The sequence below is a fragment of the Hippopotamus amphibius genome, chromosome 9 (genome assembly GCF_030028045.1).
Source record: "Hippopotamus amphibius kiboko isolate mHipAmp2 chromosome 9, mHipAmp2.hap2, whole genome shotgun sequence".
Classification (NCBI taxonomy): Eukaryota; Metazoa; Chordata; class Mammalia; order Artiodactyla; family Hippopotamidae; genus Hippopotamus; species Hippopotamus amphibius.
The window spans coordinates 18,288,811-18,316,076 of NC_080194.1; the positions used below are offsets into that span (position 1 = coordinate 18,288,811).

The following is a 27,266-nucleotide window of genomic DNA, read 5'->3' on the forward strand; positions in this document are numbered from 1 at the left end:
TTTTGGCTCAGAGAATCTCAGTAGCTGATGGGAAGAGGGAGAGAGAATCCATTTCTGTGATTCCACATTGTCTATACGATAAAAAGGACACGCTGTGCAGGAGAAACACAGCTGTTCTTGGAACTGAGGTCAGAGAGAGCTTTTTCCTAAGGGCTCTGATGAAGGGAATACTGTGTGGCTTCATGAATCATAACCTCATCGCATTCTTACAATATCCATAGCAATCCATTTCATGGCGCTGCTGCTTCTGACCTGATTCAGCATGGGCCAGTAGCAGAGTGCCAGTGTGTAATTTCAATAAAGGTGATCGTAAAGCTGTAGAGAAGGTAAACGTTGTGCCTATCCACCAGAATTTCTCTGTAAAGCAGCCTTCTTTATGTTCCTTAAAATTTTTTCCATAGCTCCTTGTTTCTGTCCTCAATTTCTTTTTTAGAGGGACATTCAGTGTGCTCTGTAATCTGAGCCTATGTTATCCTTCTGGGTTTGCCCCTGACCTATGAACTCCGCATCCCAGTGTACTTGCTGTTTCCTGAACGTCTCTCTTCTGTTCCTTTAACATCAGAAGCCCTGCCCTCTCTACCTTTTTACCTGGTTTGCATACAGCTCCTTTTTCCCTGCCCCTCCAAGGTCAGAGGGAATGTTTTAATCATCAAGCCAATAAAGATATGTTGAACAACAACAAGAGCTGTGAGTTCTTTGGGTAAAACTGAACATATCAATCCATCAATGTATCAACACCTTTTAAAGGTGTCCAGAATTCCATTTTACAATTTCGCCTCATTTTAAATGTAAGACTTCTTCAAGGACCAGCATCCTTAATAAGTAAAAAGAGACTTTTCATGCATTTACTTGGTTAAGTACAGGTAGGTCGCATTGCCTTGTTTCTTTCCCTGTTTTGGTTATAGTACTTGCTCATTAGTTGAGCTACAGTTGAGGGGTTCAGCCGCTCTTACCCATCAGCTTCAGAGTCTAAGCACCATTGAACACGTTGTGTCTAGGGGCATTATTTCCCCCAGTCCCAAAGCATGTTGCTAAAATATTACTGCCACATGCTCCAGTTTAGATTCGTAGAAAGAACCCTGAACTGAGATTTGTCTTTTTGATTCTGATCTTGGTTCTTTGATTAATGAAATATTTAACCCCTCTGGGCCTCAGTTACCTCATTGTTAAAATGAGATGATTAGATTAGATGGTGATGAGGGCTGATGATAATAGTAAAAATAATAATAGCCGACCTTGAGTGTTTGCTGTGGGCTAGGTAACTGTGCTGGGCACTGGCTGGAGGTTACATCCTCTAATTCTCACGGTGAGGTTCTGGAGTCAGATGTGTTATCCCCATTTACACTTGAAGAAACCAAGGCACAGAGGAAATTAAGGGACTTTGCTCAAGATTATACAACCAGTGAGTGAGCAGAGCTGTGTTCAAACCTAGGGCTCTTGGTCAGGCTTCTGGGACAAACTTTTAACCACTCTGCTTTCTAGTTCAGTGGTTCTGTGAGATGCTATTTATAGGACAAAGCCTGTATTTTGAATTTTTGAGGAAGAAAAATTAGTTTTACTGAAATCCAATTTTACATCATTCCTCCCAAGCTATTTTTAAATCCAGGAACTTGTATTGAAATGAAAGCTTTGCTTTCTTTCTTGCTTTTCCCCAACTGTGTTTGCATGTAAGGTTATTACTTGGTTATAGCAGTAGACTTTGGGAGGAAATCTGTCATTAATGCTCTTTGCTGTCTATAAGCAATGTGTTCTTGATGTCTGTCCCAGGCACAGATCGGATGTCAGTTGTCACAATGAAGATATTTTATATGCCCCTCCTTTCTTTTCTCCTGCAGCCAGGCCTTTGACTATCTTTAGATGGTGGGGAAATTAAGCCTTTTTAAACATTTCTCTTTTCGGGGAAATGCTAAGTAAGTACTTGTTACATGACTATTAAAACATTTAATGTAGTGTCTGGCATGTCATTCATTAAACACATTGAGCTAAAGGCTTGGGATACAGTTGTGAGCAAAGCAGACCCTGCCCTAATGGAACATAAGGTCTAGGGGGAGGAGCAGGAAATTGATCAAAGTGATATTTACAGATGCTACAGATGCTCGATAGGCTGTTTTCCATATTATTATTATCATCATCATAATTATACAGATGAGGAATTAGCCTTTTATTTAAGCCCTCCCCAAGGTAATACAAACCAAGATTTCCATTTCTTCCCATCACAACTCATTCAACACTATTCAGTCATCCCAATGGCTGTCAGTGGGATGAGGATTTATCACCCAAATGACCACCCCTTTGAAAGTGAAAAGAAGCACTATTAATAATTATGCTGAGGGACTTGCTACGTGGCGCAGTGGTTAAGAATCTGGCTGCCAGTGCAGGGGACAAGGGTTCTATCCCTGCTCCAGGAAGATCCCACATACCGTGGAACAACTAAGCCCGTGCCTGCGCCACAACTACTGAGCCTGCACTCTAGAGCCCATGAGCTACAGCTATTAAGCCCATGTGCCACAACTACTGAAGCCCATGTGCCTAGAGCCTGTGCTCCATAGCAAGAGAAGCCACTGCAATGAGGAGCCCGTGCTCTCTACAACTAGAGAAAGCCTGTGTGCAGCAACAAAGACCCAATGCAGCCAATAAATAAATAAATAAATAAATCTAATTATGCTGAGACAGTAAGTGTACACTGGGGTTGTCCAAGGCAGACCGGAGTGAATTGTTATCCTCCTTACTGGTATCTAAATTGGCCTCCTAATCTTAAACATCCTTTAATCATAATTAAGTCCTTTATGGGGAGAGAGAGAGAGTGTGTGTGTGTGTGCCCATGCACAAATGAGAAAGAAGTGTGTACCTGGTTTCATTGGAGGTTGGCGGGGATTAAAGCTCCTCCTTATAGGAATTTCTTTTTTAAGACATTTGTTTCTTCTCGGCTTTCCAATTTAGTAACAAAACTGCTTCAACAAAACATCAAGTCAACTGCTGAATTGAGAGATTTTCTTAGATGGATATTCTAAAGCAATGTTTTTTTTTAAAACTATCTATTGTGCCTTTATTTTTTAATTTTTTTAGTTTTCATTGGAGTATAGCTGATTTACAATGTTGTGTTAGTTTCAGGAGTACAACAAAGTGAATCAGTTACACATATACATATATGTACTCTTTTTAAGATTTTTTTTCCATACAGGTCATTACAGAGTATTGTGTTTTGGAGTTCCTACTGTGTGTGTCTCTCTCTCCCTCTCTCTCTCTTTTTTTAATAAACAGATTTCAGGGTAGCCCATTGTTTTCTGTCCAGGGTAAAAAACAAAGGATCATATGACCCATAATGATTGCAAAAATGAAAAGGAAAGTGAAGTTTTTTGTGTCCCAAACTTTTTAGGACATGAAGACTTGTCACAAATAGAGCTGTCCAGAAGTATCACAAAGCCAGATTTGAGAATCTATCCTCCCAAAGACCCAGGATCATCTCAGGTTTGATTGCCTAGCTCCTTCCGTATTGACTTGAATGAGTCGTAACTCATTCCCAAGGGAATATCTTGAATGACTTTTTATAAACTAGCATTATCAATGTCTGTCGTCTAATAGTCAACAGAAATGATCGAGTCATCCCAGTTACAATTTGGAGTCATTCCTCTAAGGATAGAATACATTTTATAAGCCTTTTTAAAAAATGGCCATCAGAGCGGAGAAGGGGGAGGGTGTGTGGTGTGTGTGTATTGCATGCCTCCTGGCTTGAAGGGAAATGATTGCCCCACAAAGCCTGTATTACAGGGATGGTGAAACGCCAGAGTCTGCCCCTGGGTTCAGGCCTTGACCGTTGGCAGCTGGCCTTCAGGGTATAGACTGCCTCATCATTTGGAATTTTCCTCTTGCCTCAACATAATGAGGTCAGTGCCTCAGTGTCTTGGAAATTGGAGCTTCTCTTGCCTGGGATGATTATTGGATGTGCAAACAGTGCTTATTGGGAGGCTCCTTTTGGATTTGGGGCATTAGAAAGGATTTACTGGAGTTTAGCTATTTTTTTGTTTGTTTGTTTTGGTCTTTTGTTTTCAACCTTTAAATCACTACATTATTGAAGGATGCTTTGTCAGGTTATTTATAAACATTTTATGCACAGTAAGTGAATATTTGTCATGCTGTTATCATATACTTCAAGAAATCTCAATAGAGCCCAGGGTAGCCAAGTAGAAACTTAGCAAACTCAGCTGATTTCTTGACAGTTCTGTTGAAACAGTTGAAAAGTAATAGTGTAATATTTTAAATGTTACACTCTTTAAATATTTAAATTTTAAATAGTCTTTTAAATGTGTGCCTGAATCTCTGTTTCTTTTTTTAACAAAGAAAGTTTGGGGTAGCTCACTGTGACATTCTCTCATACCGCTACTGTCCGTTTTAGAAAACTGATGTCACTAAAATATGAAAGTGGTGGGGTGTACTTGAAGGAAGTACTTTAAAGGTTACTAAATCCATTCTGACAACCTGGTGGTGCTAGGGAAGCCGCTATAGTTTTGAATTCATTTGGCAGGAGGAATAAAAAGATTTGGCTTCAATTGCCAAGTCCTTGAACTCCTGGTTCTCGCTATATTATACAGACAATATATATGAACTTGAAACTAAACGAGATGTATGAACTTGGGACTTTGCTGTCAGGAGGGCAGAAGCCCACATGTGCTGAAACAAAATTTCCTGAGACAGTACTTACCTTTATTACATTTGGTGCGTTCTGGTATTTTTCGAATTTATTCTCTATTCCTTCTAATTTCAATTGAAAAAAAATATTGGCTCTGACCCATTAAAATGATTTCACCGCCCATTAATTGGTTGTGAGCTGAAGTTTAAAAAAGTACCCATCTAAACAGCTGTTTTCGTGGGTGGGTGTTCATGTTTGAAGGCAAGGACCATGAAGTAATGTTTTCCTATCAGTGGTGTTAATAAGTGTAGACAATAAAACATCAACCGTTTAGTTCATTAGAATATTTACCATAATAAATGCTGTGGGATTGATTTCTTTATGAATAGTGCATTTTGTCTGCTAGGATGAAGTAATTGAGTGTTTCCAGACGACAATACTTCTTGTTGACGTTAAATGGACTGTTGAAGTAGCATTTTGTCTGTGTGTCTTGGCTGGTAATGAGCACTGTTTTGTCATCGTTAGGGTTCCCAGAACAGCTGTTGACACCCAAAGAATGCCTGAGAACACTCGTTAAATAGCAAGAAAACAAGGCATATTATAGTTTAACCCTCGTCTGTTCCACGTGATGCCAGATGCTAGGGGTCCTTGATCAAACTATAGAAAGGAATGTTCTTTTTATCTTTGGTATTCATTGTTCTTTGCCATTTAGTAAACATTGCTCCGGATTTAGAGTATTTTATATTTTCCTCTTTAGAACACATCTCACACTTGAAAACAGGCTCTGTTTAAAAAGACAAAAAACAAAAAAGCACGAAAACAAGCGGAACTTCTTTCAGTATTAGAAAATACTATTGAATTAGCCTAACTGGCTCTATTTTTTAAAGTTGCGCTTTTGAGGATGTGTAATTTAAGTGACACATGCCTGTCATGGTGATACGATGTTTACACACTGGTGTTTTGCTCTCTCTCTTTCCTACTTTGTTGGGCTAGCATCTCCTTGAAGAACACACCCTTCAGTGTTTCCTAGGCTGTATTGCTTCACCGAGACCATCAACAATTACAGCATAAAATATTACCTTTGGAAATGAAGTCATGCGTCTTTCTTAATTGCTGAACCCTTGTAATTCTGAAGGGGGTATGTTTAAGTCTGTCCTCACTCACACACTTGCTAACACAAGCAAATGTGCCTGCACATATAGAGGGTTCAGGGTTTCTTATTTTCTACTAATTATGCGTGGAATGTGCAGGAGCAGGAATGCCAAAGAAGGAGTCATAATGATAGATTTGGAAAGGACTTTTGAAGTTAGCAAGTACAGAATATTTGTGAGTAGAGGAAGTTGAGTTCCAGAGGAGCTGGGATTTCTTCTTCGTAACTTCCCTTCCTTTCGTCTCATGGCAGTAGATGGCTGCTAGAGTGAACTTTCTGCAGCAAACATAACATGCTTAAACTTCTTCTGGCAGCTTTCCATGCTTTTAGAGTAAAGTCGTGATTTCTAGAGGTCATACGCAAACGCCTTGGGGGACGTACTTTCTGCTTGTCTTGGTAGCTTCTCTTGCCAGTTATATCCATTGTGCTTGTAATGCTCCAATTCCTGTGTAGTTTTATCTCTTTGACCACTCTGGTTTTACCTCGTTTAACACTATATTCCCACTGCCTGGAAAGCACCCTCTACCCAAACAAACAAGTTATCTGATTCAGAGGCTTTCAAATAATTTTTTTTCCCCGTGAATCCAGTGATGACTGTGTTTTACATCATGATCCAATATGTATATGAAATCTGAGTAATTGTCATGAAGCAATATTTATTCTTTTTCTGTGGGATGTGCTTAACTTTGATATTAACTGTTCCTTATATTTCTTTTTGAAAGATGCTGTTTGTCACCCTTGAAATAGATTTCACGTCCCTCTCTGTGCTGCCAGCTTCTTACGCGTAGGTTGCAAGCCTTTGGGGAATGTTTTCGGTTGCACTAATTAGTGCACCAGGGGACTAGGGATGCCATGCACCCTATAGTGCGTGAGACTGTCTTGAATAATGAAGAACTGTCCTGCTCAAGAGCCAACTGCATGTCTGCTGGGAAACAGTGCCGACCTAACAAGTGAGACCACAGATTGAAGGAGCAGCTCTCTATTTAGTAATATCTGCCTTCTCCACCTCGGTACCACAGCCCTGTCCTTTGGAAACCTCTCTCTGGCTCCAAGTTAGGTTGACCATCTTCCCTGTCTGTGCCACACGGATCACAGTATTTACTTGCTGCTTTGTTACTACAGAGCACCCTTAGGGTTAACACTATGTCTTATTTGTCTTTATCTACCTGGGGTCCAGCACACAGTCAGCCGCAAACCAAGTAGGTGCTCAATAAAGAAGGAAGAGGCTTGGCCCGGTGTCCTGAAAATAGATAGCAAAGGCTGGAAAAGTAACCAGGAAACACCAAAAAGGTGAAAGCAAGCAAACAAAACCACACAAAAAAACCTGCAGGTTTCCTGACTCTCAAGCCAAGCCAGTGCTGTGCATCACGTTATTTGGTTTTGGGCAAGTTCTGGAAAATAGGATTTCTAGCCATAGAATGAATGATTTTTTTCCTGTGGGAGAAATGTGAAGAGGTAATATCATAAATATACTTATTTATAAAAGGCCAACAGAGGCATTGAAGTTTAATTTATTGATACATACAGTAAAATATGTACTTTTACTTTTTAGTATATGGTTCTAAGAGTTTTGATAAATGTATACAATCATGTAACCACCAATCAAAATCAAGATATGGACGATTTCTATTGGGCCAGAAAGTTTTCTTGTTTCCCTTTGTAGCCAGTCTTTCTCCTATCCTATCCATATATACTTAGCATTGCTGGGTCCTAGTCATAAGTGTATGTTTAATTTTATAAGAAACTGCCAAACTGTTTTCCAGAGGGGTTGTATGTGAGTTCCACACATAGCAGTGTATGAGAGTTCCAGTACTTCCATATACTTGCTAGCACTTGTTCTCAGATTTTTTTTTTTTTTTTTTGCATTTTAGCCATTCTCATAGCTGAGCGCCATCTCATTGTGATTTAATTTACATTTCCCTAATGACTAATGTTGAACATCTTTTTATGTGCTTTTTGCCATTTATGTAATCTTCTTTGGTAAAGTGCCTGTTCACATCTTTTTGTCCATTTAAGAATCAGGTTTTTTTTCTTATTGAATTTTGAGACTTCTTTCTGTGTTATAGATACAAATCCTTTATCCCATATGTGTTTTGCAAATGTTTTCTTCCAGTTTGTTTTGTATTTTTTCATTTTCATAACAGTGGCAATAGAGGTTTGAAAGTCTTTAATGGAAAAATGCTAAAAGGTTCTAAAACGGGTTTTAACCCATGAAAGTAAAAGAGCATAAAATGAATCAAACATTCTTCTCTGTATCTCCTATAGCCAAAACTTTTTTACTGTATTTGTATTATTTTTTAAGATTTGAAGACTATATACTAGGATGTTCAAGTACTTTAAATATGAGGGTGAGTCAAAAAGTATCTGTACTCTGGCTGTAGAATTTATTTTAATTAACTTTAAAAAATAAATAAATGTATTTATTTATTGGCTATGTTGGGTCTTTGTTGCTGCATGTGGGCTTTCTCTAGTTGAGGCAAGCAGGGGCTGCTCTTCATTGGGGTGTGTGGGCTTCTCATTGCAGTGGCTTCTCTTGTGGAGCATGGGCTCTAGGTGCGCAGGCTTCAGTAGTTGCAGCACACAGGCTCAGTAGTTGTGGCTGGAGGGCTCTAGAGCACAGGCTCAGTAGTTGTGGCACACGGGCTTAGTTGCTCTGCAGCATGTGGGATCTTCCTGGACAAGGGATCAAGCCCACGTCCCCTGCCTTGGCCGGAGGATTCTTAACCACTGTGCCACCAGGGAAGTCCCTTAATTAACTTTTAGAAAAGACAAATACATCATGTTTTGACATAATCTCCTTGCTTTCCAATACATTTTGTCCATCCGTCAACAAACTTTCGTATTCCCTCATTAAAAAATGTTTTAAGCTGAGCTGCACGCCACAAATGCACCACTGTTTCACTTCATCAGAAGTGAATCTTCATCCTCTTAGGTCTGCTTTCAGGGGACCAAACAGGTGAAAGTCCGATGGAGCAAGATCAGGACTATAGGGAGGATACTTTAACACCTCAAAATGAAAGTTTTTGCAGAATGTTGACAGTATGGGCAGAAGTGTGCAGATGTGCATTGTCATGCAAGATCACAGTGCCCTTGGATAGTAGTCCTCTGCGTTTAATGTGAAGTTTAGGCTTCAGCTCTTCAATAAACATCTCACTGTAATGGGCACTGTTGATTGTTGAACATTTTTCCTGATAATGTTCCAATACTGGCCCTTGAGAATCCCAGGAAACTGTAAGCATCAATTTTCCAGCTGATGGTTGACTTTTGAACTTCTTCTTGGTCGGCGACTGAGGATGTTTCCATTCCATACTCTGCCGTTTACTCTCAGGCTCGTAGTGATGAATCCATGTCTCATCACCAGTAATGATTCTCTTTAAGAAACTTTCACCTTCCTTAGAGTATTGGTCCAAATTTTGTTTGCAGATATCCAAATGATTCTGTTTATGCTCCTCTGTGTGTTGTTTCGGTACCCATCTCGTTTGGTACCCGTCCCTCGCTTGGTACCCATCTTGCACAAACTTTTTGAAACCTAAGTCTGTTGTGGAATACTTCGTTTTGAGGTGTTAAAGCATCCTCCCTATAGTCCTGATCTTGCTCCACCGGACTTTCACCTGTTTGCTCCCCTGAAAGCAGCCCTAAGAGGATGAAGATTCACTTCTGAAGAAGCGAAGACAGCCGTGCATTTGTGGCTTGCAGCTCAGCCTAAAACATTTTTTAATGAGAGAATACGAAAGCTTGTTGACAGATGGACAAAGTGTATTGAAAAGCAAGGAGATTATGTCAAAACATGATGTGTTTGTCTTTTCTAAAAGTTAATTAAAATAAATTCTACAGCCAGAGTGTGGATAATTTTTGACTCGCCCTCGTAGATAATGACTTTTTACAAGGTGGTAACTCTTCTCGGCAGTAATTAACATTTATTTTTAAGTGTCAGTATGGTTGTTGTAGCAGCTCTCCTCTTAAGGATTGCAGGGCTCAGAGAATCAAGTTTTGGATTCTTTCCACTGGGAAGCACTGAGCCTTTGTGCTTGAAACACCAGGGAAGATGCCAGATAGTATGGAGCCAATTTATCCTGCTGCCTAAAATGGGAGTAGAAGTATTTCACATGGCGTCAGAAGAATGTCCATCACGCCATCTAGTTGGATTCTAGCAGTGGGAAAACGTGTAAGGTCAGAAAAAGATCTCTAGAGCAAAATCTGACTAAAATGGCATCCATACCATTTTGGCCCCATTTCTGCAGTGTAGCTAAAGAGCAGTGTCTTTACACATATGTAGCTGTTCTTATTGCTTCCAAAATGCTAGAATGCATTTTAGAAAGGTTACATTTAATTGCACGTTGCAGCGTCTTAAGCAGTAATAGCAAGTTAAGAATAGGGTAGACTGGTGGAGTTTAATTAAAAGAAAGTAAAAAAGAGAACTGGGAACATATTTTTTGAAATAAAAGCCTCACCATCCTAGCACAGCCCCTTGCACTTATGTGGATAATGGGTGCTTTGTACATATTTGTTAAACGGATGACAGTATATCTCCTTGTCTCTGGAAAAGAGACTTAACCTCTTTTCCTTTTGGCACAATGGCTTCCAGGTACAAAGTTCCGCTCCCATGATGTGTGGCCTGCCAAAAATAGCATTGAGATACATTAAATACTTATATTTTCAGAGAATTTTTTTTTCCATTTTGCAAATGAAGAAACTTAGGTGTCAAGAGATACACATGTTCAGAATGATAGCATTTCATACTGGCAAAAATATATACCATCCGTAGAAAAAGAACTGGAATGACACCCATGACATAGGACAGTGGTTGTTTCTGGGTATTGATATTGTGGATGGTTTTCCCAGTATTTCAGTTCTTTAAAAACAGTGAACATAGGTTATTTTGTTATTATAAAAATAGGGAGCAAAAGAGATCAGTTGCCCAAAGATATGGAATCCTGTCAGAAAAGAAATTAAACTCTCCGTAAGCTTTGTCTGGAACTTTGGTGGTGTATGTGTATCTAAACTACTTGTGCATGAAAGAGACCTTCCCTTCCAGTGTGTTCCACCAGGGGCATTTTGCAAATTTAGTTTTAGTGTTTTGTTTTTTGTTCAGACAGTAAACACCTGTTAATTGGAGATCGGCCTGAAAATTTTTGGTGGATGACAAGACCCTAGAAAAGTTGTTGGAATAGTATTAGTTCTTAATCATTATCAGCATGTGTCTGTTGAGTTTAAGGACATCACCACCATTTTCTGGAGAACATATTAGAGAACGATGAGTTCTCTAGCTTCTGTGTGTAATGTATTGAACGTGGTTTATCGACTTTTCAGACTGCTGGGTAATATTTGAGCTATTATTAACGTTATGGCAGCAGCGGTGCAGGTTTATCTAACACAAATAGGAGGGTTTATTCGAAGTTAGATAACATTGGGTCAATCACAGTATATTTAAAATTAAATAATTCCGTGGCAAAAGGCCCAGACCAGCAAGTATGTGGTGGCGGAGTCCACAGTGGTACACGCTGGGCTGTCAGCAAACAGGTTAGGCTCACTTCAGGAGCATTTTACAGGGATTTTAAAAGGTATCTTGTTGAAACATGATGTTCCTCTCTACCCTGTGCATACTTTAACGTTAATGAATTTTATGAGGGCAAGAAGATGAGAGTTTAACCACTGGGGAGATTTAGCAGTTTCAATTAAACAGTTGCACCCCTTCAATGTTAATTTTCAAATCAGTGACTGCTGGTGTTGGAGCATTCACCTTTATCTTCCTAGTGGGGTGATGTGGTTTTACGTTTTTGATCTCTGTTGTAAAAATTGGGGAATATTGCATTGGGTATGATATGCAGGCATGTGCCCCATTCCAGTTGGTGTACCTTGAGAGACCTAACTACAATATAAGGAAATCTGGTAGGGAACCAGTATATGTAGAAAAGATACATTCAGACACTTTCCCCCCTACTAAGCAAAAGCTCTAGGTTCTGTCCCCTGCTTTATCACATACACTGCTGGAAGTCCTCCTGATCTTTTTGAAACTGGCTCTTGTCTTTCCTGTCCTTCTGACAGTTTCCTATAAGAGTGTAATTTCCTTCCTTCCTTCCTTCCTTCCTTCCTTCCTTCCTTCCTTCCTTCCTTCCTTCCTGCCTCCCTCTCTCCCTCCCTCCCACCTCTGTCAACAGCTGGGCCTCAACTTTTTTCTTTAAAACGAAGTATTTGGGGCTTCCTAGGTGGCGCAGTGGTTGAGAATCCACCTGCCAACGCAGGGGACACGGGTTCGATCCCTGCTGCAGGAAGATCTCACATGCCGCGGAGCAGCTAAGCCCGTGCGCCACAACTACTGAGCCTGGGCTTTAGAGCCCATGAGCCACAACTGTTGAGCCCATGTGCTGCAGCTACTGAAGCCCACGCGCCTGGAGCCTGTGCTCCGCAACAAGAGAAGCCACGGCAACGAGGAGCCCGCTCACCACAACGAAGAGTAGCCCCCACTCACCACAACTGAAAAGAAAGCCTGCGCACAGCGAAAAAGACCCAACACAGCCAATAAAATAAATAAATAAATAAATAAATTTATTAGAAAAAAAAACGAAGTATTTGATCTCAGAGAGCTCTTCTCTCTTAACATCTTCAACTCCTGGAGTTCTGGAGTTTAGAATCCAGTTTTGAAGTCGGGAACAACTCCATATTCTAGGCCTTTCTGCCCCATTTAGTGTTTCCCTTGTGTTAAAAGTGGTTTCTATTCTGGGAAGGAAGGCCCTCAAAGGTGATGAGATTCTTGGCCTGCTGGCTCTCTGTCCACTAGATTCAGACAGCTTCCAGGAGTAGCAAAAACACGGATGATGATGAGATAACACCTGTTACTTATTTAGCTTCTTATATGTGACATGACATTCTGATCTTCACAGCATTCTACAAGGTTTGCTTACTACTGCCTCCGTTTATCCAAATGAGGAAGCTAGGGCTCAGAAAAGGTGAACCGCTTGCCCAAGATCACACAGCTAGTGCTGGTGAGTCCATAGGTAAGCCTTGGTCTCCCAAGCCTGCGCCCTTCCGTCCCTGCTGGGCTGGCTTCAAGTAAGGCCATCAGTTCTCTTGAAATTACTCTTCAGAGGCATCTGTGAGTTGGTGGTGCTCTGACCTTGTAAGATTATTTTGTTTTCTATGTGATCCTTATTTTCTTCATAGGAACCCAGGATGACAGATCTCTGGGTTTAATGACAGATATTCCTGGCACGATTGTGTTGCTCTTAATGAATGTCAAGGCACTGACCTAGAGGTGTTATTTTCTAGGTGAAAATTTTCTACATCACTTTTACCTATGTATTTTAGTCATTAATAGGCATATGAGCCCCATATATTTGTAATTATTGGCTTAGGGCTTCCACTTGTAAATTGTTACAGTTAACTCATCACCCCCAGCATCCTTTCCAGCCTCAAGCTCTCTGGCCAGTGTTGGTGATGTCAGGTCTGGAATCTACTCTTGAGGCTGTCTGTAGGTTGTTTATCACCATTAGCCCTCATTATTTTAAATGAGTACCCACCCACCTTATACTCTGTAACCACATGTTTCCAGAGCTTCTCTGGAGATAACATCTTGCAGATCCCCTCTCTCCTTTTTTTCCCCCCCACTCTTCCTTATTCACAAATGCTTTGTAAATGAGGCCCAGAAAATATGAAGGAAACCACCTAGAAGGATAGAACTTCTCTGAGTCTGTGAAATTCAGATCAATTTGGAAACAAAGGTTGTTTCTGAATCTGAAGCTTTGAAACAAAACCTCACCACGTGTTGAACACATGTTAGTTTGTAAATATGGAGTCCCACTAATGCAATTATCGCTCACAGCAAAACTACCTGTTATGTCTTGTTACTCTGAGGGGGAAAAATGAGAGAGTTATATAGGTGTATGCGTTTTAAAAAATTGGAATGCAGGGAAGAGTGTGGTGTAAATTCTCTCATAATTGTGTGTCTTTTTCTGGTGAGGCAGTTAGTTTTTCTGTTGCTGTGATATTCACCTGAATTCAGGTGTGCGGAACTGAGAGGAAACAGTACTGAGTGCCTCCTTTTTGTAAAGTAATAAATTATAGTTGTCCTTTCTCCTTTTATTGGACTGACTGAGGAACACCAAAATTGTCTGATATTTTACAGAATCACTGCTTACTTATTATTTTGCTTTTCAATGTGATTAAAAGTTTTGTTGCATTCTTAAGAGTGATTTTATTGGTTCTGGGCAAATGTGTTTCCAGTGGGAGTGACTCAGTAGTTTTGTAACAGCAAACTAGTAGTCATCAAATTTTGTTACAGTAAATTTTTCAGGTGAACCTCATATATTTTCATCAGGGAGGATAAGCCCCTACATGAAAACTACCAAAAAAAAAAAAATGTGAATCATGGATGTAATGTCAGGCCAGGAAGCATCCCCCCCCCCCCCCCCCCACAATCAACCAGTTCAACTCCCCCATTTTACAGATAAGCAAACAGAGGCTCAGGATGAAACAGTATTCCTTCTGACCCCTATTTGGGTGCTATTTCTCAAGTATCTTGCTCCAGCATTTGTGAAAAATGAAGGGTTCCCCCTCCCTTTCCCTAGGGTTAATGATGACTAAATTAGTATCGGGGCCTGCATTTAAAAAATAATAATTCCTTGAAAAGTATATTAATTTTGTTTTTATAAGTTATCTTTAGCAGAAGTGAGTTGTTTTTAATGATAGACAATTTTGGAATGCATGTGAATCCCTATGGTCATTCGTCAGAACTTTGTTTCTTCAATGGCTACAGCTATTTATAGTTCTTTTCTTTTTAATCATCAAGCAGAAGCGCTCTTCCTGAAATTCACTGATGATCATGCCAAGGTCTTGGGGGCAGTAAACCTCCCTCTTTTTAACGTTGGTAGGACTCAGGGTTTGATTTATGTCCTAACTACCACTGGAGCAAAGTAGCAGGATTCAAATGGTATTTTAGAAGACTCAGTTTGGAGTTAAGATCTTGGACTCTGGAGCTCACATTTCCTGTTACACCACTTGCTGGTGACCCAGGGAGGTAATTTTGCCCCAGTAAGTCTTGGTTTCCCCAATTGTAAAGTGAGATTTGATGTGCAGTCTTATCCCACGATCGGTATTCTCAACATGTTAGCTGCTACTGCTGTTTTTGCGACTGCCATTCTTATTATTCCCAAGCCCAGAAGCTTTCCAAGCCTGCCTTGGGCAAGGCTAGTAAGAAGAGATGCAAGTACAGTTTCTAAATGTTCGTGAGCGGGAAGATGGGGAGAAGGGACTCACCTACCTTGATACTCAAGGTGTCCTTTAAAGGAACATTTTACCTGACCATAGTCATGAAAAGAATCACTAGTGGTATTGTTTTGGGCTGGTTTTTGTGTCCTTGCTGTCTCTTCCACCTGCTTAGACTATTATGTCTAAACCAGTCAAGGGAAAGTCACACACGTGAATTTTCATGGCAATTTCTAGAAAGGAGAGACGCAGGCTGAGCCACAGACTTGAACAGCAGATAAGAGGCAGAGGTACCTGGAAGCAACCCAGAGTCAATGGGGACTGTCTCTGGTGAGGCTGCTTTCACCTGCCTTTCATAGTGTCCAGATTAAGTAGAGTGTGGAAGGAGAAAGCCAGTTCAAAAGGCAGCTGCCAGGGAAGAAGGAAATGGTTAATAAGGAATTTTTTTCGGCTGCTTGAACTGGTTAATTGTCGAGTTATATCGTTGAGTGAGTACCCTCTTTGCTGCTGCCTCTTTAAGGAAAAACTGGAAATGGACCTGCATACCTGTCATGTATGCACTTGCTTGAAGCCTGCATCTGTTCATAGGCTAAAAATGAAATCTACTTACAACTATTACCTGGAGGACTTTTATAGGTTTTGCAGAAAATATGACTGGGGTACAGTTAGGACCTGTTTTATTATCCCTGACAGTGGCTTGAGAAGCCACACGTACCAGCAGATCTCTTTTATCAAGTTCTGGGTATTCATTTGTTTATTTTTTATCAGGTATAGCACTTTGAATGTCAGAGCACTGAAAAGCCACACCGGCTCACTCATTGTAGGTAGTTTGAGACATTTTTTCCCAAAAATAGTTAAAGGGTAAAACCCAGGATCCGGATATATTATAAATAATGAGACGTAGTTTATAATGAAAGATTTAACTTTTCTGTTTTCTGAGCATTGCATTCTGAAGCTAAATTAGGACTATTCCTATGTCTGTCTTCTATGTTCACTTTTCTTGCTTCTTTACAAAATTTCAGCACCTATTTATTTTTCTATTGAATTAAGTGCTTTAAGTCTAATATCACTTAGTTAACAGTCTTCTTCACTTTGTTTTCCAGGGATATCAGCATGAACAACATTACTCAATTATCAGAAGATGCATTTAAGAACTTCCCTTTTCTAGAGGAGCTGTAAGTATCTTTTGAGAAATGTTTTTTGTTTATTTGTTTGTTTCTCCTGTTCTCTTTGGAAGCTCTTACAACAGAGATTAGTCTACTGTTTCTCGGGGGGGCACTCAGAGAGCTTGGATCAGTGGCCTTTGTACAGAGAAAGTCATGTGTTTTGGGGAGAAACAAACTTGAGTTTTTAAGAAGTATGATCGCTGAAGTTATTTTAGAAAGCCGGAACGAAAAATGCTACTTCCGTGGGACTTTTTTGCCACAATTGTTATGACCATGAATGCTGCAGTGACACAGGTTAATTACAGTGTTATCCCTAGATAACAAGGCTGCTGTGTAATTACCATGGTTGCCACAGGAGTTGCCATGTGGATAACAGAACCATAAAGAATAATCCAGAGTATTTCAGGGTCATGATGCAGCAGACAACCTCTATGTGAACAAGCAGAAGACTGTCTCCTTGGATGTTGGCAGGCGGTCTTTGGGGATGGGGTGAGGACATGGAGCATCTTATGGGTCTCTGAGGACACCTTTAACATTAAGCCTGTTTCTGAACTTGGCAGTGCCACCTCACATTTCCAGTTTAACAGTTTACATGGGGGAAAATTTCTTTCCACCTGTTGTAACCTCCATTTTGTTTTGTTCTCCACACTTACTTGAAGTTCATTGTCAAAATAAGCACTTTTAGATTTTATAGGAATTGGGAACGATAGATTTTAAGAATCCAGAGTGAAAAAAATAAAATCAGAGTCAACTTGAGTTAAATGCAGGCCTTTAAAAACAGCTAAGCTAGTAGATTATGTAATATGTAGAGGCAAAAAGGTGACAGTTTGATGGTAAGAACATCAAAGAGCTATAGCCCTGAAGGAATCTAAATTCATATTACGGATTGTGCCCTACAGCCAGCTGTTGAGTATTAGATCCAAGTCAGTGATTGTTTCCTATCTTAGCTCAGCCTGTACCCTCACATGGGGAACAGGAACGGAATATAAGACAAGCAGGTTGTGCTCCCTGCTTCTGACAGAGTATTGAAACAGCATTTAAGGATTTAGTAACATTAAGGAGTTTTTCTTCCCACACTACTTAGTTGAACACAAATGTTCCCACAGCAAAAAATTGGACAGAGCTTATTTGCCACTTCCAAGCTTGTGAACTGGGTCAAGTTACTTAACCTCCTCTGTTCAGTTTCTTTGTCTATAAGGTGCAGGTAAGACAGAATGAATTAATATAGATGTTAAATACTTAGAACAGTGCATGAAGCAGAGTGAGTGTTATGTAAATGCTGGCTGGTATTGATTTCTGTATTTTAAAAGTGTCTAAGGGGGAGAAAAAGCAGCAGCCTGTATACCAACTGTTGTCATTGGGTACAAGGTTTAAAAGTATGTTTTACTTTATTTTTGCCTATTTTTTTTCCTGAGTGAACATTAATTCTCTTGTAAGAAATGGCTTATCATTTTTAATTAAACATTTAAATTGAATGAAAAAGCACTGAATTATGTTTGTGAAGTCCCCACTTCCTACGCTTCCAGCCAGGCTCTAGGATGCTTCACTTTTTTTTTTTCTTGAAAATTTTACTGAGAGAATTGTAGATTCACAGGTAGTTGTAAGAAGTAATACACAGAGGTCCTTTGTACACTTCACCCTGTTCCCCAGTGAGGACATTTGGCAAAACTATAGCATAATATCTCGGCCAGAATATTGACATAGGATGCTTCACTTGTTTTTATTTCACGTATGGTTTTAGACTTTAGGATTAGTCTCCCTTTACAGAAGGAATTACACAGTGAAAGGCCATTAATGAGCCGTGGTTCAGCCATTGTATCACCACCAGGGACGTGAGACGCACCGGGTGGGAAATGGAGAAGCCTTCCTGGCGCTGGGTGGGTGGTGTGTGCAGACCACTTTGTCAATGCCTTTGATTGCCGGCCGGTTCACTTGGAGGGATTTGGTAGTGAGCGCCTGGATGCGGAGTCTGCCCTGGTTAATCTCTGCTTTGTGAAGTTAGCATCTTGAATTTCTTAAAATCTCAAATGACCAAGCATATGTCAAGCTTACGAATTCTGTCAACCGAGAGTCTTAATTGGAACCAAATTGGATTTGACTGCTAGTGCTTTGTAGCGAGGTCACGTTCTCTCCACTTTCTGCTTATGGCAGCGAGGAAGGCCATCAAGTCCAGTCCTTATGACTTCTCCAAATACTGCATGGGATTTCAAAAATGAATTCAGTCAGGAGAGCTGATGGTTAATTTTACAGAATCCTTCAGAATAGTCTTTAATATGCTGGGAATACTTACGGCATTCAAGGGAATTTCTTTTCCATGTTAATAGAAGCAGGGTAAAAAGCCCATGTTTTTTCTTTAAAAAACATTATAGTTGAGTTTGAGATTCCAAAATGATGCTGCCATGAGTATTGTAATATTTCATAAACAGCATCACCCTTTGTCCAGAAATCATCTGGAAGTCATTTACGAGTGATTGTGGAGCTGGAGTACCCTGAGCAGAAATGAGTGATTTACTGAGGGTTTTTTTTTTTTCTTTCATGATAGTTAATGAGGTGAGCTTTACAAGATGTGACCAGTTTGGCCGAATTTTATATGATAATCCAGAATTCTGAGAGTATTGGGTGGAATCACTTCCCAAGTTAATAAGTGTTTATAGGTATTTACACATTCACTTGTTCTTTCAACAAATGCTGAATCCTGCTCTGTGCCAGGCCCCGTGGTGGGTGCCAGGGGTACCGAGACAAGTAAATGTGGTCTCTGTCCTTGGAGCTGACAATCTGTCTAGAGCTGTGCTGTGCAATACCATAACCACTAGCCACAGGTGGTTATTTAAATTTAGATTTACAAAAAATTAAAATTAAATAAAATTAAGAACCCAGTTCTTTAGTTGAACTAGCCAGCTTTTAAGTGCTCAGTAACCACCTGTGGCTAGTGGCTAATGTGATGGACAGTGTGGGTATAGAAAGTTTCCATCTTTGCAGAAAGTTCATTTGGACAACGTGAGTGCGGAGGAAGAGGGGGAACCAACACTTGGTGTGACATGAAGACTGTCCAACAAGTGTGTGCAGGGTCAGCAGAAGCCTGAAATAACCTGTTTACTCGAGACTGGAGGATTTGGGGGAAAGGCTTTCCAGAATAGCATCAGCTGAATCTTGAAGGACACGTGGGAATTAGCCAGGTGAGGGATGGGTAGTAAGGGTGCTCCAGGAAGAACCTTAGAGCATGGGCAAAGGCACAGAGAGAGGTAGACATTTCAGAAGTGCTAGGACACAGGAAGTTGTTAGTTACTCCAACTGAAATATAGAGAAATGTGAAATATTGAAAGGTAGAGAAATGTTAGGAGGACAGATCACCAAGGGACTTTTTAAGCTAAGGAGTCTAGACTTTATCCTGAATGAGTGGAACTGGGTATGAGGCTAAGTGATAGGGAGGCGACTAGTATTTTTTGTCCTGAGTTAAATGCCGTTCACTGATCCCCCCATCCCCCCTTTCTCTGGGAATCCAAAAACATAGGATCTGACCCTAAATTCAATACATATAATGTCTAAAATCTTGGAACAGTCCCTTGATTTTTGCACCTCAGTTTCCTACTCTTTACAGTGGGCCTCTTCACAGTAGTATTGTAAAGGGAAGAGGGGATTATTTATGTAAAAGTGCTTTGTGACCATGAAGTGCTACATTGACATGAGTAATGTAAATGTCACTAATCCTGTTAGACATTGCAGTCTTTCCTGAAGTATTTGGGGGAGAGATTGCTTTGCTTGGAGATAGGAGTTGAAGTGGGCCGATATTTAGGTTTCTGTTAGTGATGTGAAAGGAAAGGCAGAATTTTTGGAAAATATTAATTTAGCATCCACAGGGTTGGTTGTCTGATGTGATGCTGCCACAGCTATTTTTGGCTCTCCTTGAGACCTGTTAGGGCATTGGTAGCCATTTAGGGGATGGCTGAAATGTGGAGTTGTGAAATTGATTTAATTAGAAACAGCAGAAGGAATATCCAACTACTTTTCCATAGGCTCCCACTGAGAAATCCATGGATGTTACTTTGAGCTTAGATGTTGCAACAGCAGTGGAAATGGTTGCCAGCTTTGGCACTTGTACAGTTATTGTTTAATACATACTATAAGACTAGGCTAGTTCCATCCATTTCAAAATGTACTTTGACTTTGGAACTCTGCAATGCTAAAGTGAAAATGAGGTCTCTGAGTACTTGTTTTTTCTTTGTGGTTTTCTTTTTTTTTTGGTCTGTTGGACAATTAATTCTGAGTGGAGGCATTACTTTACAAAAGAGGACTGGTAAGTAATTTGAACCGGGAGATACAGAATGGGTCAAAACTGAAAACTGTAAATACTTCAATTTAGCCAATACTTATGTCTAAAACTATATACACACACACATACATGCACACGATATAAAATGTATGTACTTTTTTTTCTGAACCATTTGAAAGTAAGTTGCAATCATAATTCTCCTTTACCTCTAAATAGTGCATTGTTTATTCTAAAAACACAAAGATATTTGCTTAAATAATTGCAGTACAGTTGTCAAACTCAGAAAACTAGCATTGATATGTATTATCTGGTCTGTAATTCTTATTCAGATTTGATAGCTGTTCCACCTAATATTCTTTATAGCAAAAAAAAAAAAAATCTGGTTCAGGATACAATTTAGAACCACAAGTTGCACCTGGTTGCTATGTCTTGCTAATCCATTTTGAATTTCTAAAACTATGTTTTGTGGTCTCTGAGTTATTGCATATAATTGAAATTGGTCAAGCCTGGCAAAGGGAAATTATTTTAGGGTTCAATAGAAATAATAATGGCAGCTAACATTATTGAGAGTTTATTATGTACTAAAAACTTAGTGCATATGATCTGGTTTAAAGCTCTCAAGACTCCAATCCTTTAGGAGATTGATAGAATTTATCATCACCCTAATTTATAGATGAGGGTGGGGGCTTTAGAGAGGTGAAAACTTAATTGGTCATATAGTAAAAAGCAGAGCCAGGATTTGCATCCATGTCGATCTGATTCAAGTCTTTCTTCTTAATTTCTAAGCTATGGTACTGCCTCAAGAGGCACAGGATTGGAAGGAAGCTTAAGAGGACATCTGTTTACTATCATCTACTGTTCTAAGTATGTCCATAGCTAAACATCAAAGGTGGTTGGCTGCCTGACATTTCCTTTAGTAAGTTCATTGAACAAAGAAACTTGTTAACAAGGAGGTCTTCCTAGAATGAGGTTCTCTGGTCTAGCCATACCATTCTATAGATGAGAATATCAAGGCTCAGCGGTCGATGAGTGACTTCCTTCAAGTACTGCAGTGAGTGTGTATCTCAGCCAGAATTAAACCTACCTTAGTTCAGTGCCATGTCTACTATATCCTATCAACTTTCATATCTCTGAGATGTATAAGTAACCTCAAATAGTCTTACTGGGTTGTTTACAACTCTAGAAAGTAGCAGACTTTGTTCTCTTCCAGTATTTACAAGAATTTTCTTTGCTTCCAAACTAATGTTTGACTCACAACATTTACTCCCTTGATGAAGGCTTCTCAGATAAACTTTATCAACTGCAGTGATTTCCCCCCAAAAGCAAAAGAGTTCCTCAGTTGCTCCAGTGATATTTGATAGTTAAAAATGTTATATACTTGGAAGCATTCTCTTGTTCCACTTTTTAGTGCCCTAGTAGGATGACTTGGTAGCGAAGATGCCTGCACTTGCTGTTGGGAAGTATTGATGCACAGTCATCTCACAGAGGAATACTGATGCTCTGGTTCGTACCATTACCTGTGTGTCATTTGGGGCGCTCTCAGATTAGGTTACAAGGATGAAAAGAGAAATGGGAGGGACCTTGTACTAATTAGACCTACGTTGTACTGGATAGGCCCTCCTAGAACAAATATTGTTTTGTCTTAACTCAAAAATCTCTGTAAGCTCTATTTATCCCCATTTTGCTGATGAGGAAGCTGAGTTTTTCCTCAGAGAGGTTGAGTAACTTTCCCAAGGTCGTATAGTGTGTTAGTAATGAGCCTGGTTTCAATCCCACATCTGACAACGTAGATGTGGAAGTATGAAGAAAGACTTATTAGACAATTCATTCATTCATCAAAGCCATGTTAGGTAAAGCGCTACGTGCAGTATTGAATTAAACTTGTATTCTTGCCTTCAAGAGAGTTGAATGGTGTAGTAGAGTTACGGGAGTTCAAAAGGAGAAGGGAAATAACTTCTAGCAAAAAAAGATTAAGGAAGGCCTCATTAAAGAGTGGCATTTCTGGAGAGCCTCGAGGGATGTAGGAGTTATTTGTGAGGAAATGTGGGAAAAGGAGGAGGAGCAAAGATATGGAGACAGACTGGGATAGGGAAGAGGAATGCTGTGGTATTTGGTTTGATTTTAGGGTTGAATTTCTGAAAGGTAATTATGGGAAAGAAACCTTGAAAGGAGTATAGGGCTGAGGACCTTTCATGGCAGACTCACGGAGGAGTGTCAAGTTTTGAGTGGCTATGGAAGTTTTTTGAGTTAGGAAATCACTTGATCAGATGTGACTTTCCGTCAGTGTAATCTCATAGCAGAGGGTAGGATGCTTGGATCGAGAGAATGCAGAGAGACAGATGAAGACAATAATGGCAGTAGTCCAGGTGAGACTTGTAAGACTCTGCACTAGGGTAGATGAGAGGCAGTGAGAAGAAGGAGGGAACTTGGCCACAGATGTTATGGGAATAGAATCAGGAGGACTTCTCAGCTGGGGGTGTTGTCAATAACAGTTCCTTTTTAGATTACCAGGAGTCTGGTGGTACTTTGACAAAATTAGTGTGGAAAGAGAAATTGTTTCAGGATCCCTGGTGGTGCAGTGGTTAAGAATCCCCCTGCCAATGCAGGGGACATGGGTTCGATCCCTGGTCCAGGAAGATCCCACATGCCTTGGAGCAACTAAGCCTGTGCGCCACAGATATTGAGCCTGTGCTCTAGAGCCTACGAGCCACAACTACTGAGCCTGAGTGCTGCAACTACTGAAGCCCACGTACCTAGAGCCCATGCTCTGCAACAAGAGAAGCCACAGCAGTGAGAAGCCTGTGCGCCACAACAAAGAATAGCCCCTGCTCACCACAACTAGAGAAAGCCCATATGCAGCAATGAAAATCCAACACAGCCATAAATAAATAACTAAATAAATAAATAACTAAAATAAAATGTTTAAAAAAAGAGAAATTGCTTCAGAAAAGACAGTATATGCAGTTTTGAATATACATCTTGAATTTAGGTGAGAGATGGGTAGGGGCATCTGGAAATATAGGTGTGGAGTTGAGACTAGAGATTTGTGGATGTGAATTATAGAGTGGAGTTTCATGGGTATAGATTTTGGAGTCTTTTATTTTGAGGGGATTACTGGAAACATTAGGTTGAAAGAGCTTGCCAAGGAGAGAGGGTAGAGGAAAGGGAAGGAGGCCAAAGACAACTCACTGGGAAACACTTGAATCAGGGTGTGGGAAGAAGACCAAGTGCCAGAGGAGCAGGAGAACTAGGGCAGAACTGTGCCCCAGGAGCTGTGGGAGGGGAGGTTTTTCATGAGAAATGAAGGATCAACATTGACATGCTAGAGGAAGGTGCCCACGGCCAGATAATGAGAAAAGGCCTTGAATTTAAGGTTTTGTTTTGTTTTGGTCATTTCTTTTGAGGGTTGTGAGTAACTTTGGGGTAAAGAATTTCATCATGAAGCAGGCATTTGGGGACTGCTAGTAGGTAGTTTCTGGTTTGGGGAGAGAAGATAAAGATTGGAATATGTCCTGTACCTGACAGGAGTCCATAGGGTGTAAGAGACAGAAACCCAACTGAGGCATGATAGAGGATTTATTGTTTCATGTATATCTAGGAAGTCCAGAGTTGGCTTCAGATGGTCCTGGATCTTTGGGTTTCACAGTTGTGAGTGTTTTCTCATGCTTTCCACTTCTCAGCTTCAGTTGTCTCTACTTTTGTGTTTTGGTTTTGTTCTTTCCTGTGGGAAATAGCCTGTCTCCATATAGTGGGAAAAATAACCTTCAGCAGCCCCATGTACATCTTTGCATCTTGAGATCCAAGATGAATAGCTAAAGTCTTCCTTGCTGCTTTCAGCAGAAAAGTCCTAGGAGGACTTTAAATGGCCAGGCTGGCCTCACGTGCCTGTCCTTGAACCAGTCACTCTCCTCTGTTTGGGTTGGTATAGTCTATCCTGGGTCCTGGACTCATCCTCACTAGGACCACCTGGAGTAGAGAAGTCGTCCCCCAAAGGAAGCAGAAGTGGGGGAGGAAGACATGCCTGAGAGAAAGAAACCATAGTTATCACAGCTCACTGGAATCTAGTGAGTAGACGAGCTGTAGGAAATGTTTGTTTACTTGAGTCAACCTGAAATGAACGAAGGATCACTGACAAATAGGAAGGATAAAGCCTAGATAATACAAATTTATAGTGGAACCAACAGGCTCTGTAACTTTGTCCTATAGTGCTTAACAGGTTAGAAGTAGAGGCAGTGCAACATGTGATATACTCAGAACTGGGGTTTGATAAGTTAGTATTTTGTAAGCAACTAGGGGAAATCAGGAAGGAGAATCAGCAGTTCATTGTTCTAGTGTTTGACATGGGATTCAGAAAGTGGAGAGAGGCTAATGAAACCACAGTTTGCTGGTTCATTTACCTATTTCAATCAAAACTAATTATTTGTTCTTTGACTAAAAGTAGTACTGACTACAAGTAAGTGAAAATGTCTTTCATAGTCTACTAGCATGATTGAATTTTCCAGTAAGGAAATAGGCTAAGTCATTTCTTTCATGTATTGTCCGCTCTTAGTCAAGCCATGCTTATTTAACACAATTTTTTTATGCTTCAGTAGAATTTTAACTCAGAATTTGTTCACCATTTTCCCCACTGGACGTTATGTATACATCCAAAAAGATTATGTTAGAGATGCTAGAAATATTTGTGTCGTTGATGTACTTGGCTTTGTAAGGAAATGATCCTAAAATTAATGGATACTCAATTTTTAAAATCTGGATGCATAGAAAGATAAGAAGGAAGGAAAAAGAATCACCTGTTATCTTACCACTGAGCAGTACCTGTGGTTAATATTTTGTTGTTGATACTTCCCGACTTGTCTCAGGATGTGTATGTAATTTCTTTTCTCAGAGCAATTGGTTAAGACCAATCAGAATTTACTCATGGAGCTTAATCATGTTTGAACAAACCCAGGCTCTGCCAGGAAGGTGCAAGTGGGTATTTGGTAGGCAACCGACAGTATATGCCATGATTCCTCTCTGTCCTGTTCACATCTTACCCATTTCATCCAGTCTGCCATAAGAAGCCTTCCCTGGTCTTCCTTATCTAAATTGATCTTGCACTTTCTCTCTTCCTCACCACTTAGTGCTGGATGAGTGCCTTGTTATTTTGTGCTCTAGGTGTGTCATTACACACCTGTCTATTCAACTCCACAGACTTTCCTCTAAGGGTAGCACCTATTGTCACACTTCTGCATAACCTTTGGTGACAGTGACCACATTTTTGAATTTGAAATTGAGGGAGGGGTTAAGACAAAGGATCTCTTCTTATTTTGAGTTTATTGATGTAATAAACCTTATCAGTCTATATAAAAATGAAATTCCATTGAAGCTTTATGTTTAATGAATTATCCTTATTTAAAAGAAAAGCAATGAGAAATGTCTTGGGAAAACTCACTACTTACTTTGCCATACGTATGGTGCTTGGCTTGTTGTAGAAGGTCAATATTTGTTGGTTGATGTTAACTATAAATTTTTTTTAAAGCTGTAACATATTTCCTCATATGGGTGGATATTACGTGTGTTTAGTGCCAGAAGATAAATGACTAGGTTGTCAGGATAAACTTTGCTCAGGAAATGTAACCATTGCCAGGGTTTTTATTGATTTACATGCAAAATAAAATCTTCTATGGGTTACTTACTACAAGAGGAAGTGCGAGACACAAAAGGGCAGGGGTGCTGGTGGAATTTAAGTTTCTTTGAATTGAATAAAACTCTTTTAGTATAGAGAAGAGTTCTAAATGGCCTGTAGATTGAGTTTTAGCAAGGACAAGCTTATTTTTTGTTAAGCATTGCTGCTTTCGTTTTTGTGCATTTAAACAGAAATGTGTAATATGATACATATATATATATGAAATAGTTTTCCCCTTCTCTGTGAAGGAAGACTACTACATTAAAAACCTTGGAAAGTTCTATAATAAGGGTTTTTAGTACATGCATGTTCATGAAACATTTAATTTTTACATATACTTCCATGAAAATTATACAAAGGTATAAAACTCTTCCCTGGTATGTGAAGAAATAGGGTAAAGCATTGGCAGTCGATTCAGGACTCTATGCTCTACTGTAACAGATGAAGTTTTTTTAACCTTGGTGGGAAGAATGTCCAAGGAGACCTGTCAAGAATGCTAGTCAGTTGTTGGCCCTGTGTATTCACTAAGAAAATAGCCACATCCTTTGGTTCTTTGAAAATATTCTCCATAGAAAAGCACACAAAACAACATGGTTCTATTTCTAGAGTTTCCATTATTTCGTTTTGATTACCTTATTTTATTTCTAAGATTTACATTCTTTAGCTGTGCTGGAGGGTCTCAGACAAGGCACAGAGGAAGCCGAGGCTCACTTTCCTCCTCTGTTTAGAAAAGAAACAGCAACAGGAGCAGGCCCACCCAACATAGTAGGGGAATGACGATGAAAACTATTACACAAATGTTAGTTTTTGTTAAATGTGCTGATACCAACTATCCCTAACTGGGAACAGTACACTTCTTGTGTTCTTAATTTTTCACAGGAGCCAGCAGAGTTCTGAGCCCATAGTAGGGCCTTAAGATATACATAAATAAATAGATGATTAGGGACTTAATAGAGGTATGCATTGTAAGGTTTTTGTTGTTGTTGTTTTGGTTTTTACTTTTAAAACTGTTGCAAACATTTTGGGTCCTGCCGATATCAAACTGTATTTAACAGGAGAATGTCGCTCGCCTCCTGTTGGACGCTTTCCCGTGGCCTTCCTTGCCTGGTTCAGTTTTGAACTGGAAACGCCATCTCTGAAGGCAGAGTCACAGGCTGGTGCTTGCGTCTGTTGCACTTGGCACGGAG

At 40.0% G+C, this 27,266-nt stretch overlaps 1 protein-coding gene across 5 annotated transcripts in view; it reads left to right on the forward strand.

Moving 5' to 3' along the window:
- The window catches only part of LGR4 (leucine rich repeat containing G protein-coupled receptor 4), a 96,908-nt gene that overhangs the window by 37,087 nt on the left and 32,555 nt on the right, over positions 1–27,266 (forward strand). For 4 of the 5 annotated variants that reach the window (XM_057748821.1, XM_057748822.1, XM_057748824.1 and 1 more), the window contains one exon: positions 16,082–16,153. In XM_057748821.1, coding sequence (XP_057604804.1) covers positions 16,082–16,153 — 72 coding nt within the window. Of the gene's footprint in view, positions 1–6,680; positions 6,728–16,081; positions 16,154–27,266 lie in introns of those variants that run through there. The other variant, XM_057748823.1, reaches the window with a different exon arrangement.